At 40.8% G+C, this 13,523-nt stretch overlaps 1 protein-coding gene across 3 annotated transcripts in view; it reads right to left on the minus strand.

Annotated features, from left to right (window-relative positions):
* LOC135324913 (dymeclin) overlaps positions 1-13,523 on the minus strand; it is a 218,362-nt gene that overhangs the window by 119,562 nt on the left and 85,277 nt on the right. For all 3 annotated transcript variants that reach the window (XM_064501988.1, XM_064501989.1, XM_064501990.1), the window contains exons 10-11: positions 10,971-11,149; positions 5,248-5,373 (exon numbers count right to left, since the gene is read on the minus strand). In XM_064501988.1, coding sequence (XP_064358058.1) covers positions 5,248-5,373; positions 10,971-11,149 — 305 coding nt within the window. The remainder of the gene's footprint in view (positions 1-5,247; positions 5,374-10,970; positions 11,150-13,523) is intronic.

The following is a 13,523-nucleotide window of genomic DNA, read 5'->3' on the forward strand; positions in this document are numbered from 1 at the left end:
CCTAATCTTATTCCAGAAACAGCCAACAGTTCTGTCAGAAGCCTTAGAAACCCAAACCCTGGAAAACATCAGTCTAAACATTCCAAGTCTAGAAGACCTACGAGCAACATGGAAGATTTCAAGAAAGTTATCAATCCTAGATACAACCCAGGTATGAAATTAGAGCACTGAACGCAGCTCTGCTCATCTCCGATTCTGAATGTACTTTATCCCCTACTAAATAACCCACCTAGAGAGGCTTTAGCAGCTTATTAATGCCAAATCAAAGAGCGTCAAGATATTCAGATATACAAAAATAAACAAAAGAAAAGGGAATCCTAAACCTCTTGCTTCCCTAATGCATGTACATCAAAGAAAGGAGCCAGTAATATTAATTTCTTACTTATCATACAGCAGTATAAATCAACCAAAACCATGATATCTGCAAGATGTAGGGAAAGAATTTGGCTTCTGAAACCATGATAATGAACCACGAGGTGGACTGCAAACAAGACAGCTACATACAGTAGCATAGAAGTTAGCAGCAGCCAGCAGTTGCAGACAGCAACTGCCAGTTAGGAAATCTGGCTCCCCTTACCAACTCCCTTCTTGATCCACTGCGACCTAAGGCCTTTCATGGCCTACTTTTCATAATGAGTAAAGAGAACCAAGCAATATCAAAGCAATAGTCCTACTTGGCAACTCCAGAAGTTAAGAAATCACCATCTGTCAGAAGCCACATTTTCAAGTGGATGAAGAAAACAAGAAACACAAATATTGAGAAGCCTTAAGTATACTGACTAAGGATGATGTATCCAACAACAGTTAACTTCATTGAAATTAAATTTTCAAAGTAGTGCATCAAAATAATTCATAATGTATAATTACATTACTCAATAATGTATAACTGCAATAACTTAAAAAGTGACAGTTTCTGCTTTTCTACTCTCATTGAAGAAAGACTGAAAAGTAATACAGGAACAGTCAGTTGCAAGTGGGCCTGGGTCAAAAACCAGAATTTTGTTTCACAGAAGACTTCAAGTTTTTATAATTTGTTTTTATCCCAGTGTGGGGGAAAAAAAGAGATCTTTTGAACCCCACACCCCCAAGAGACACTTAATATTTGTCCAATACTCATCCAAGAGAGCCCAATGCCCTGGAAGGACCTAAATTGAAATCCATCCTTTCAGTTGGGAAGTAGAGAAACTCAGCTGTGGACTTCCTCATACCACTATAACTGGCCTAATTACTCAAAAATACTATTGGCCCTCTGGAGTCCTACTGCAGATGTCTCTGGAGATTAGCTCCCGATTCATCTTGGAGCCTCTCATACAAGACGAAGATGTTCACAAAAAGGCTATCCTACTGAGTCACCGTTGCTGAGACTGCCAGGTCCCGTGGCTGCCATGCCCTGAATCAGTCAGCTACTCTTTAGATAAATCAATAATTAAATAAAACTACACCCCAGTCCCTGTCACCTCTTCCCCCATGCTAAAGTAAGCAACCACAGCAGAACCGATGGAAATGGCTATAACGTCAAACAAACAAAAATTCCCCTGGCTTTGGATTTCAGGAGCGTAGAAGTATTTTAGATTTCAAAACCAACTACACAATCTATGCCACACTTCGAACAAATCTCACTGGTTTGTGGATAACAATGAAAAGGGAAAAGAGAAAGACAAGAAGCTCAAACCTGAGGCGGTCTTGCAAGAAGCTCAAACCTGAGGCGGTCTTGCAAGAGAAAAAATACATCAGTTTTGATCAAGTACCCTTAACACCAGCTTTCTTGGCACCTACAACTCAGCACACAAAACATCAACCATAGATGCAAGGAACAGGCACTCACTTCTACACGTACTGAGCGCTGAGACCTTTAGCCTCAGTTTCCCATAACTGATTTTGAGGTTTTAGTATAATGAGAGTAAAAACCTTTGCATTGTGATTTCCATAGTCTGTCACCATTTACTACAACATAAAGCACTACAGTAGTACTGCAGGTTACTACTTCATAAAGTACTGTATGTAGTTAGTTTGAGATCTCTCTCTCTCTCTTTTTTTTTTTTTTTTTTTTTTTTTTTTTCTAAGTTTCATAAATCAGAGAAGGAAAAACATCGATACTTGTCCATTTAAGAAACTCTTGCATTGACTAGTTTACCCTGTTGTTGTTGTAATTAGTGAAAGAACTGGAGCTCTGCATGGTTACAGTGACATCTTGCATTAAGGCAATGGCAGGAACAGGACCTATGTTTTCAATCATACTTTCCAGGCAGTTAGGACCACATTTATTTTAAACAAAAACGCTTCAGCAGTCAAAAAGAGTTTCTGTGGTTTCCTGAGCTCTCTACCAGTCGCTATAATCACAAGATTTACAAAACTGTGCTTACTAAAATTAATCAAAAAAAAATCAATAAATAAATGTGGGTGTGATACCACAAGGCAAAATAGCCCATAAATGGATTGTACAGTCATGCTTCTTATAAGAACATTACACAGGATACACAGCAGCAGAGAGAAAAACAGGTTGACTTAAAATACATCAAATCCTTATTTTTCTTCATACTTCAGCCAAGTGATGGGGAAAAAAAAAACCTGCTGCAGTTGCTAAAAAGGGATAAATATTTGTAGTGAAGAAGAGTTGACCTGTAGTTGTGCAACTGATGCTAGATGGTCATGTTTTACAGAGTTACATATATAGTTTTCCCAACGCTGCCCCTAATATTTTGCTTCCTCATGATATCCTTTCAGCCTCTAGGAGTTGTGTACTTAATATTTAAGAAAGTATGAGACTAATTCCTTACTTTATACTGCATTTTTTGAAAGGTAACTGTCCTTCATACAAGGGCACATTCACGTGACCATTCAAAAGGACGGGTGAGGGAATTCATGTACCAGTACAATTTTGTATCTCTTCTACCCTCAAAGAAAAAGCGGAGCGCTAACTATTTCTTCCCCATCCTAGGTCCACAGGATCCCACCACCAGCAGATCCATTCACCAGCCGTTCCTCAACTAAGATGCAGTGCTCACATTTGCATTTTGATATTCACAGCCCTCTATAGAGTTCAGCAGTGTTGCAGATCAAGACGACAACTTTTTTTCTTTTAGAGCATCACAGATTACACATTTTCTTGAAATAAAGGAATCCTAAAGAGTTGGTATCACAGTCACTGACTCTCCTGTCTATGTTGTAGTTTATTCAGGTGACTTTCAAGGTACAAAGTTGAAGTTTTGCAGTAGAAGAGGCCCTACTCCTTCTCATTCACTGTGCCAATCCATCCCTGCGACACTGAGGCTATGGGGTAAGAAAAAGGCTTCAAATTCAACTGGAAATGCATGGCAAGGGCAGAAAAAGATTCTTTTTCGCCCTGAAGTATGCTCTCTCCTTAGACCTGAAATATGCCCGCTTTGTACAAGAATGGAGAAGAGGATAAAAGAAAGTTAAGGGACAAAGGAAAACAGGAGAGGGAGACCAGCTTATTCCAAATCCGTCCTCTGTGAGTGCCATTGCGCTCCTCTAGCTGTTGATGGTAAAAGCATCCATTTTCAGATCTTTTTCTGCAGCAGGGGTGACAGGGGAAGTTCACAACCCCAGGCCTGCAGACTCAGGGCCCCACCGCTACCTCTCTCTATCCAGCTGCAGGACAGCACTAGCAAAGCCCTGGCCACGCGCTGCCAAAAGATGTTCCTCCGGAGGGACACTCTGCTGAGTGGCTAACGGGGCAGAACAAAGATTAAGGTGGGAAGGAAATGGCAGAAGCAAAGGCAAGACTGCAAAAACCAACGCAAGGTAAGAGGAACAAGATCCATTTTAATGAAAAAAAAAATAAAGCAAGCAGTAAAATAATATCCACATTACACAGAAAGCACTACAACTACATTGGCAGGGAGAGCTGCAAAGGCAAGAACAAACTGGACAAGGAAATTTGATTTATGCTTTCATTCCACAGCTGGATTCTCATTAACAATTTTAGGGAAATCTTCCACTTTTACTTATCCAGCAAGGAATTTGTTGAAAGACCATGTGTACCGCCTTCAAAGTGACTGAAGAAAGATGAGGGAAGAAACTATGAGGCAGTAGTGGAACTTGTGGGCTGTATCCCTCAACAAGTTCAATTTACGATCCAAGCTAAATGACCTAGTGATATGGGACCCAAATATACACACTACATACATGCATGGTGCATATCTAGGTTCAAGACGTGAAGGTGAGGCAGAAGGAAGTCTTCAGAAAAATGTTATTTCAATCACCTGCATACTTTCTATAGGAGTTCTTCCTAAAAGGTGCTCCTAAAAAAATTCATATAAATGCCAATTCTTCTTACTTTCTACATTCGGAGCTATATAAAATAATCTGGGATTTCAGAAATTAAATACTGCACACCTCAGTTATTTATCACCAAGGAAAAATGTCATATTCCCTCTGAAAAAGGCTCCAGTCTGGAATTTACTTGAGAGGAAAATTTTGTTTAGATATCCGAATATTCTGCTTCCAGATTTTCGCATTTCATTAGTTGCACATAATCCAGAAATAGAGTTTCCATGTCTCAGCCAAAAAAAAAAAACAAATAAAATCAGTGCAGACATCATCTGCATTATGGAAGCTTTAGAAGCTAGGAAACTGGAACATAATTATCCAAGGTACTCTCCAGCACAGATGGTGAGGGGCCAAAGCTAGTCAAAATTTGAATCATATTATATGGACAACATAAAAGAGATATTAATCTAGCAGAAAGACAGAAAAGGGATGCCAAGTGAGGAAGTAACATTCAGTTTGGAAAATAAAACTCCAGCTAAAATCCTCTCAGCTGAATCAAACTGGTTGAGCAAAGTTTTTTTTCCTAAAGAGAAATTAAAAAAAGTTGTCTGTTTTTCTCTCTTCTCTCCCCACCACTTCTATGGCAAACATTCAGCATGTCTGAGGCTGCCTGCCTGCCTGCCTATTACTGTGCTAATGTGCCACAGGAAACACCGGAAAGAGGAAAAAGAACATATATATATATACTTGTACACGTATATATGCACGGCATCGCCTTTACAAGAGGGACCATGTTTGTTCACTTCACTAGGGAAAGTTTGGAAAGGACACTGTGGTTTGCCAGTCTTTACATTAAGAAATAAGTATATACCACCAAATCCGGAAGACCATACACAGTCTCTAAACCAACTCTGCTGAGGAACTAGTCAGCTAGATATGCAGAGGCATTTTTATAGAAATAAGCATTTAATGATTCTTAGTTCTGAAGAATTATTTACTAAAACAGCAACTCACCACTTCATGAATGGATCGATTGAAGCCATCATCCTCTGTAAGAATCAACAAAATTATAAGAGCCATGTAAACATGGTGCGAATTCCTTTCTTCGACATGATACAGGATTTCGAGAATTGGCAAAACCTTTAGGGAAGGAAAAAAAGCGTATATTAGTTTAGGCTTTCAAGTACCTCAGACAGTAAAAAGAAGAGATCAGAAACCTCCCCTACATCACCCTGTCCTTCGATGGTAGCATAGCAATCACTCCCTCTTGAAATGACCACCCCTAAACACTGACGTAAACCATTCAAACACCTTCCATCTGTTTTCTTCTGTCTCCACCAGAGTCTAAACAAACTCTTTCTTGTGGCGAAACCTGGAATTTCAATTCCTAACAAATGAGATTTCCAGCCATACCAGTTACCATAGGCGCTCAGAGTTTGGCTTCCCCTCTGAACTACGGGGGGGAAAAAATTAAGCAAGATTTTCACCAGTTTAAGCAGGAAAACGGTTATTGTTGACCACTTTTGTTTATGCAAGCATGGTCCAAAATGACTATCCTCATCAAACACAGCCAGGCATATGAGACCCGAGGTGCACGGAGTCATTTTAAGACCTGAAGCTCAACTCCCATTTCAGTGTGTGGAGATAACCCTAGAAACGAACCAGGTTGGGTTGGGTTTAAAACTAGAAAAGGCCTGTTTTTCTAATTCGAGATAATACGCAGCCAAGGAGAACTGTCATTACTACAAGAGTTCAGCCCAAGGTCTTGCAACATTTCCACCAGGATGGACAGTTTCAGCCAAAGTCTTGCAATAATAATGAAAATGAGATTTCACTGCCACAGCAAGCATACCTGAACACTAGTCTAAACTTAATCCAGATGATTGTCTCTTTACCAATAGAAAATTAGCTTTCCACTGGCTCAGTATGATGTGGCTTCCCCAAGCTGCAGAAATAGGCCTAAATCACAAACTACCCTGGAAAAAAATAAAGGAATTTGGGAAAAAAAAAAAGAACTCGAATTCCAAGATAGTGAATGAGACACCAAATTCATTCCAAGAGATTTGAGCCACCTAAAGAGTTGCTGTTTTTAAAAACAAGCCGAGTGAAGCAGGATGAATCATGTGAAACCTATTCTGGGGCTAGGCCAGGACTCTCGAGTGCTTCGCGAGTCTCTAAAATGGCCAGAATGTTCTGCTAAAATCAACAAGTCCCAAAGCAGTTGGACCACACTGAACACGCTTCGCGCAGTTTCTGCTCAAACCAACGAGACCGATCTAAAAGCTGCAGGCCACAAAACCTTTTGATGATGCTTTACCCAGGGTCAAGGCAATACTGCAACAAAAACAGAGGACAAAAGTATTTGCACCTCCCAAATGTCCTTCCTTTACAGTTTCAACAGATCCTTAGGAAATCTCTCTTCTGTGAAAATTGGCGTTGATATTTTTATGCTTTGTGAATATAAATCTTGATAGCAAAGGTATAAATCTCTGTTTTCCTAGAATATCTACGTAGCACGTAGCAAAAACAACTCCTCTTTTCCTTGGCTGGGGGGAAAAGGACATTTCTCTGTAACCTCGCACAGATAACTTCTAATTTCCACCTTCTTCTGCAGCGTAGGCTCCAATATACTGGTTGAAGGAGCAATTATTTCCAGAGGAAGTAACGCCATTGGAGTTCTTTGGTTAAGTGCTAGGAGGGTCTATATGTCACACAACTTAGCTGAAAATTCCCCCAGAATAAGGCTTGGCCTCTCCAAACCACTCTGTTCAGGCTTCCTTCCCTGCACGCATCTTCAGCGCTTTTGAGATCTCTTCCCATCACCACTCACCCGGCCTTGCCTTCCTTTCTACTCCTGTTTCAGACTTTGCTCATTCTGCCTCTTGGACCAAACTTACGGAGGCACATGGCAGTTTAATAGCTCTCGCCTCGCGTCCCGTAGATGAAAATTGGATCAGTTCATCGAGTTCCTGTCTTTTCCTCCTCCAAACACTTTTTTCTTTGCACACGGATTGCTGTGTTAGGAAACAAGCTATCCAGACCTTTGGTTATGCCTAGGAGATACCTAGCACCTAAGTATTGCTGCTACCAGAAGAAAAATTATTCGACCAGCCAGCATTTAAAAACACTTGCTGCAGCGCACGCGCACACACACACACACACACACACACACTCTTGCAGCAAATAGAAAACTCCCCCATCCCATTTTCCCACTCAGATGAGGGCCGTGTCCAGGAAGACTCATGCAAATAAGTGTCTTGGGTATAAGAAAAATTACAGTGATACAACTTTCTATTCAAAAGCCTTGGCACATCCCGACTGCCTGACTGTGCAGGTAGGCTCTCCAACAAGCAATTTCATTCTCTGCCTTCAGAAACTACAAAAAACATGCAATAACCACTTTCTGAACTGCAGGCTCTTTTGCTGATACTCATTAAACTAAAAAGTCACTCAGCTACTACTAACACTCCTCTGTCAGGAGCAGCTTTTAATGCTAACATTTTACTAAGAAATGGTCACCATTAAAAAACTACTTTTAATCTTCAAAGCAAGGGGCAGGTAAAAACAGACACTGATAATTACAGGTGCTATATTCAGTCCAAGGTCAAGAACAGTTTCACCAGCAAAGAGTTTTAAAATAGCTTGTCTGCAGTCTATGACACAACACGAGACAGCGTAGCCGCTCAGGAGCAATGTGCTTAACCCAAATTTATGCCACTGGAAAAAAATACTGCCATACCATCAGTTGATATAAATGCATCACCATATACATCATTTTGATCTAATCATGTTGGGTAGCAACAAAACATAAAGCAACAAACAGAGCAGCGCTACACGGCTCAGCAGCCGAAGCAAAAAAACATCCAACGGAAAGTGCTTTTTTCTCACAGGTATCCCTGTGATATCCCAGGGACATCCCACCAGCATTTTTATCTGAAATAGTGACATTAATTGCTTCTACAAAGAGAAAATTATACAAAGAGACATGCTAGAAGTTAGGGAAGGCACAGAAAATCCTATTAATTCTACTAGGCAGACTGTTACTATAAGGGGAAAAAAAAGATATGTTGCATTATTAATGATAAAGCGATATTCAGAATAATTGAAGATGAAAGTATTTATGTGCAACTCAGTCACATTCATACACAAATTAGGAAGCAAGTTGAGACAGAACTTGTCATAACAGTCGAAAAAACTCACATTGAATCAATTTACAAATTAAACTAAAACAAATCGCAAAAAGAGCAAAGATGTAAATCCCCCAAAAGCTAGGAAACGCCACAGAACGTCTACTAGCGATGCTTCCCAGGCATCAAAACCTGGTGGTATTAGAAAAAGAGGGAAAACACAAGATTGCACAGAGTGAAGCAAAACAGCAACAACCTGCATACCCTCGGAAAGTTTAAGATGAGGACTCAGCTTGACTGCTGACCTGGTCTCTCATGTATCAGACCTTCATCCTGCACCCGATTACCACTGCATGAAGAGCCCGCGACCTTAACGCTCGAGCGAGCCATATTCTTCCAATAAGTCATCCACTCTCAGTTCAAAGATATCCTTGGAGAGCCCTGTTCTGTCAGCAATTTCCTCCAATGAGCTAATCACCTTAACTGTTTTGTTCCCATATCTCTTAGGTTGTGGAATTTGACTTCCAGCCTCTACCGTGCCTTTCCCTGCAAGTCTAGAGAGTCCTTGCTACTCAGCCTCTCCCCCGGCAGGTACTTACACATCCAGACACTTCTCGGACTTCTTTCTGACAAACTGAACAAAGGTAGCTTTCTAAGCTTCTCACAGTAAGCCTTCACAGTTGTTGCGGCTTTTTAAGCAAAAAATTGTTTCTCTACGCTCTCTCCATTTTTCAATAGCCTGTAAATACTTTATGGAGTATGTTAGTGCACCACCGGAATAGCACATAGTATGTTAGCACCAGTCTTGCAGTTGCCATATACAGAAACAGAAAATGCAGCTCCATACTCCTGCCCAGTTGTCTTATTTACAAATTCGAGACTGAATTAGCTGCTTTCAGCACAGGGTTGTAATGGGGAGATCATGATTTCTTTGTCCCGTAAATCCCCCTCACCCCCAAACCATTTCATATCCTTCAGGATGCACTGCAGTCTTTTTGCTCCTAGGAGAACAACTACTTCTGGCTGAATTAAAATACACTTTCTGAAGGGCACAGCCCAAGTTACTAAGCAATCCAAATCGCTCTTCATCATTGCTCGCTGCTCATCCTTATCTACCAGCCTGCTAGAGGTGAGCAGACTGTACAAAGATGTCAGCAATGATCACAAAGATCATTCATATGCATGAAAAATAAAACAAAAGCAGGGATAACAACATGAGACAGAGCAGACAGTTTCATATTTTGGTATTTAAAACAAATACATTGTTAACTTTGCAGTAATCCTTTTCTCAATTTTCTCAGCTTTTCCCAGAAAGCCAGCTTTTTAGTGTTGCTTATTACTTCTGGGATCGCTAAAAGGTTTTTGCTGGGTTTTTTTTCTTTTTTAAAACAGTGGGAGGAAAGACAGGTGATAATATATGATAATATCCCCCATGGCAGAATGCCTGAATATCTGCAGCTGGAGCTGTTTTGACATACACACCTTGTGCTTTTTCTGGAAGCTTTACAATATATGAAATACCATAATTATAAAACAACACACACACACCCCTAACCTTTATTTTTCCAGAGAGAGAGTAAACTGGTAAGTTTAGCAGCTGTGAAACATGTCATACCGCATACCAACAGCCCAGAAAACTAAATGTGACAATTTGTCCACAGAATTCACGCAAAATGACTCAGCCCTGGCCTCGATAATCTGCAGCGGACCACATAGGAGTTCACTCTTCAATCATCAGTTCAGCATCAACCATCTTAGCTGAGTTTGCCAACAGTGGTGTCTATCAGCTCTGATTTTAGCAATATATCTATCTGCTAGAACTTGGACTGAGACCAAACTCATTCTGTAGCTGCCATCAAACAGGCATGGCATCTAATTATCTGGCAGGATTTCAAATATTAAAATGAAAAAGGTTCTCCATTCTGTTACCAATTCCCATAGACAGACATTATCTTATTAAAGAAATGCTTTTTAATAAGTAAGATTTGTTAAAGTGGTTTGTGACATTACTAAACAGAGAGGGCCAAAAGCTAATTTATAACCTACAAAAAAACTGCACCAGGTGGCTGTTACATTGGCTATTAACCACAATCTTATCTCAAAGCAGCTAAAATGTTGTTCCAGTTGCACTTCTAAAAAGAAAAAAAAAAGTCAAGTACTCCCCGAGGAGCTTCAGTCTCAGACACTTGCATAGGTCAACTCTGTAGGACATTCATCACATTAGTGAAGTTACAGCTCATATTGTTAACCTTGATGCATATGAACATACAGTAAGCTTGCCGAGGTTTTTGGCCTGAACATCTAAAAAATGAAAAACAAAATCATGAATAGAGCAGGATCTGCAACCAGTTTCTTACAGCATGCCTGGAGATCGCAGCTTTAACCCTGGGTCAGACCGGCAGTGGCATTAGGCACAGTCTGATAGCCTCACGAGTGCTGTCCTTACTGCAGTCGCACGGTCCGCATAATACTCCCGAGATGACATAATGAAGGTGAATAAGTTGGTCAGAGATGGTGCTGCCACAAAAGAGGGAACACGAGCAGCCAGTCGCATAAAAGCTTCCCCAGACCAATCCCTCTGGAGTATTAGACAAGCAGGACAATACTTACGAGGTTTTCTATGTCCGTGCGTGCCAACACGTATGTCCGCACATTGCCGTTTTGATGCAGAAGCATGTATAAGAGAAGAGTTGCTTGATCAGATTTCTGCTGCTCACACAAAGCCGTGTATAAGCTGTTAAAATTAATCTGGAAAGCATGCGGGTTCGATGAAGAAAAAGCAGTACTATCTGAAATAAAGAAACCAAAAACCATATTTAACAAAAAATATTTACCACCTAGGCACATGTTTATTTTATAAAATATCTCTGGGTGAAATATTTTCTACAACCACAGTAAGGAAGGAGGGAAAAAGAAATATCAATCAAGACTACTGTCACCAATGGTCATAAACCTCAATGTCTAAGAAACTTCAACTGTGTCCAAAAGCTGAGGCTGTCCTCCCACATGAGATCTGGTAAGGCTCCCGCATCTGCGCAAGACAGTCTTTTTTTTTTATTATTATTATTATTAAAAGTGCTCTGATCCTCTAGATAGCTCCTACTATTTAAAAAGAAAGCAATCCCATGAGCGGCTGCAAAGGCAGCAGCTACAGGACCTTTGCTGTAACTGATGATGGACTGACTAATGCGTTTTCAAACCTTGTAACCAAAACTTCCAAGCTTAGTTGCATCAAGATGGACTCTCTCCTTTGGATTTGTCAGCACGGAGGGCAGATGCACTTGTTTCACTGCAAATATCCTGATAGTCTTGAGCTATAGGTGTTGCACAGCTTTAAAAGATGTGCAGTATTTTTTTAATGGGTTAATTAAAATGATTTAAAACACTACCTCACGAAGTCTAACAACACTCAAAGTAACAGTAGCTGGCTCACACGTACAATATAACCCGTGGCAAAGCTGAAAGTGAAATAAAACCGAAGAGATTTCTGTTCACAGAACCTTCTCACAACAGCATACGGCTATCTTTTCTGAGACTGCAAACAAGTTAAGCACATGGAAAAATTACAGCAATTTCATGGCAAGAAGATAGTCTGAGGACAGCAGCACTTTGGGTGCTCAAGTATGCTGTATATCTGGACTTAAAAATTACTGTATTTCTATAAGCAAGGTGCCCAAAGTTGAAGAATTTAACTAGAATTCCTTAGATCCCACAGACTATGGATTTCTCAATTCTTTACCTTCTTTAAGGAAAAAAAGTGCCTCAACTGAGGAAAGTTCTGCTGCAGAAAACAGCATGGCAGAAGTACCTTCTGCACAGTAATTTGTGGGCAGAGGGGATTTTAAGGAGAGGGAGAAAAGACTCAAAAAAAAAGAAGAAGAAAAAAACCAAACTACTCAAATTTCAAAACTTGCTTTTTTACAGCCCATTTAACTTGTATTACAATAGGAGGCATGCCAGGCACTAACATTGCACTGCACTGGAGCCTTCCCTTTCCCAAAGCCCCAAAGACTTTGCAGATATTATCCCTGTATCACCACGGAAAACAGGGAGAGCTTCTCACCACTCACATGCCCATGGACAGGAACTGCAAGCCAACACAAATATGGCCCTCAAATGCACAGCTCCATGGTTTCCTACCAAACTTTTCCACAGTTCTGGATAAACCTCTATACTGGTAGAGGCTGACTGCATAAATGCCACCTACACCCACTGAAATACATATCTGCCACTTTTCCCCTTCTTTTCAGTGTATATTGCTAGCAAAGTTTCCAAATAGCTACCGACTACTTGGGGCAGTTGTCAGACAGGGATGTAGGTGGCTGTTGCCCCTTACTTTGAACAACATCCCCGACCTTTTGGGGAGGAAAAGCTGCTGTATTTGGAAAGGCTGTAGGAACTCAACGAGAGCCACAGCTCCCAGTGGGTTTCTGGGAGGCCGGTGGAGACGGCTCGCGCCGGAGCGGCTGCTTCTCCGGAGGCAGCGTCTTGGCCTCTGCAAAGGGCAACAGCTCCAGACATTCAGCTGAACTCAGCAGGAGACACTGATGCAAACCGTCCTCCTTCCTGCAGGAGTTCCCAGCTCGGCAGGAGACGGGAGACGCTGCCTTACACGGAGGCTAGACACAGCCCATGAGCTGGCAGCAGCTCCCAGCCCCGTGGGACTGATTCGGCAGTGGTGGAAACCGTGCCTCTCCCAGACGCTCCATACCAAAAGGCAGTTTTGAGACAAATCCCTCTTTTTTCCCCGAATTACCATTTCTTCCCCTACACTTCAAACACTGGTTGTCATTACGGACTGGCTGCTTGAAAACACTCATGCTTCAGGTGGATATTCTTCTTTACCAGGTAAAATTTCAATGTAGACAGTAAAATCAGATCAGTGCTTTATTAAGGATGCTGACGCCACAGTTCATTAGCTGAGGAGAGCCCGCTGACCTTCAAGCTCCTCTTAAGTGAATTTTTACACTATATCATTTACATTTATAGCACTTCACTATCTCTTTTATTAAAGAAGATTTAAAAACAATAAGATCTTTTCTAAACTTTATTAAAAAAGCTCCTAGAATTCAGTAACAGCAATAAATCTTGTATTACCCTACAGAATATTAAAGCAACCAATAGAAAAGTTAAAATACTCTTGAACATGTAGAATAAAGGATA

Source organism: Dromaius novaehollandiae, chromosome Z (genome assembly GCF_036370855.1).
Source record: "Dromaius novaehollandiae isolate bDroNov1 chromosome Z, bDroNov1.hap1, whole genome shotgun sequence".
NCBI classification, from domain to species: Eukaryota; Metazoa; Chordata; class Aves; order Casuariiformes; family Dromaiidae; genus Dromaius; species Dromaius novaehollandiae.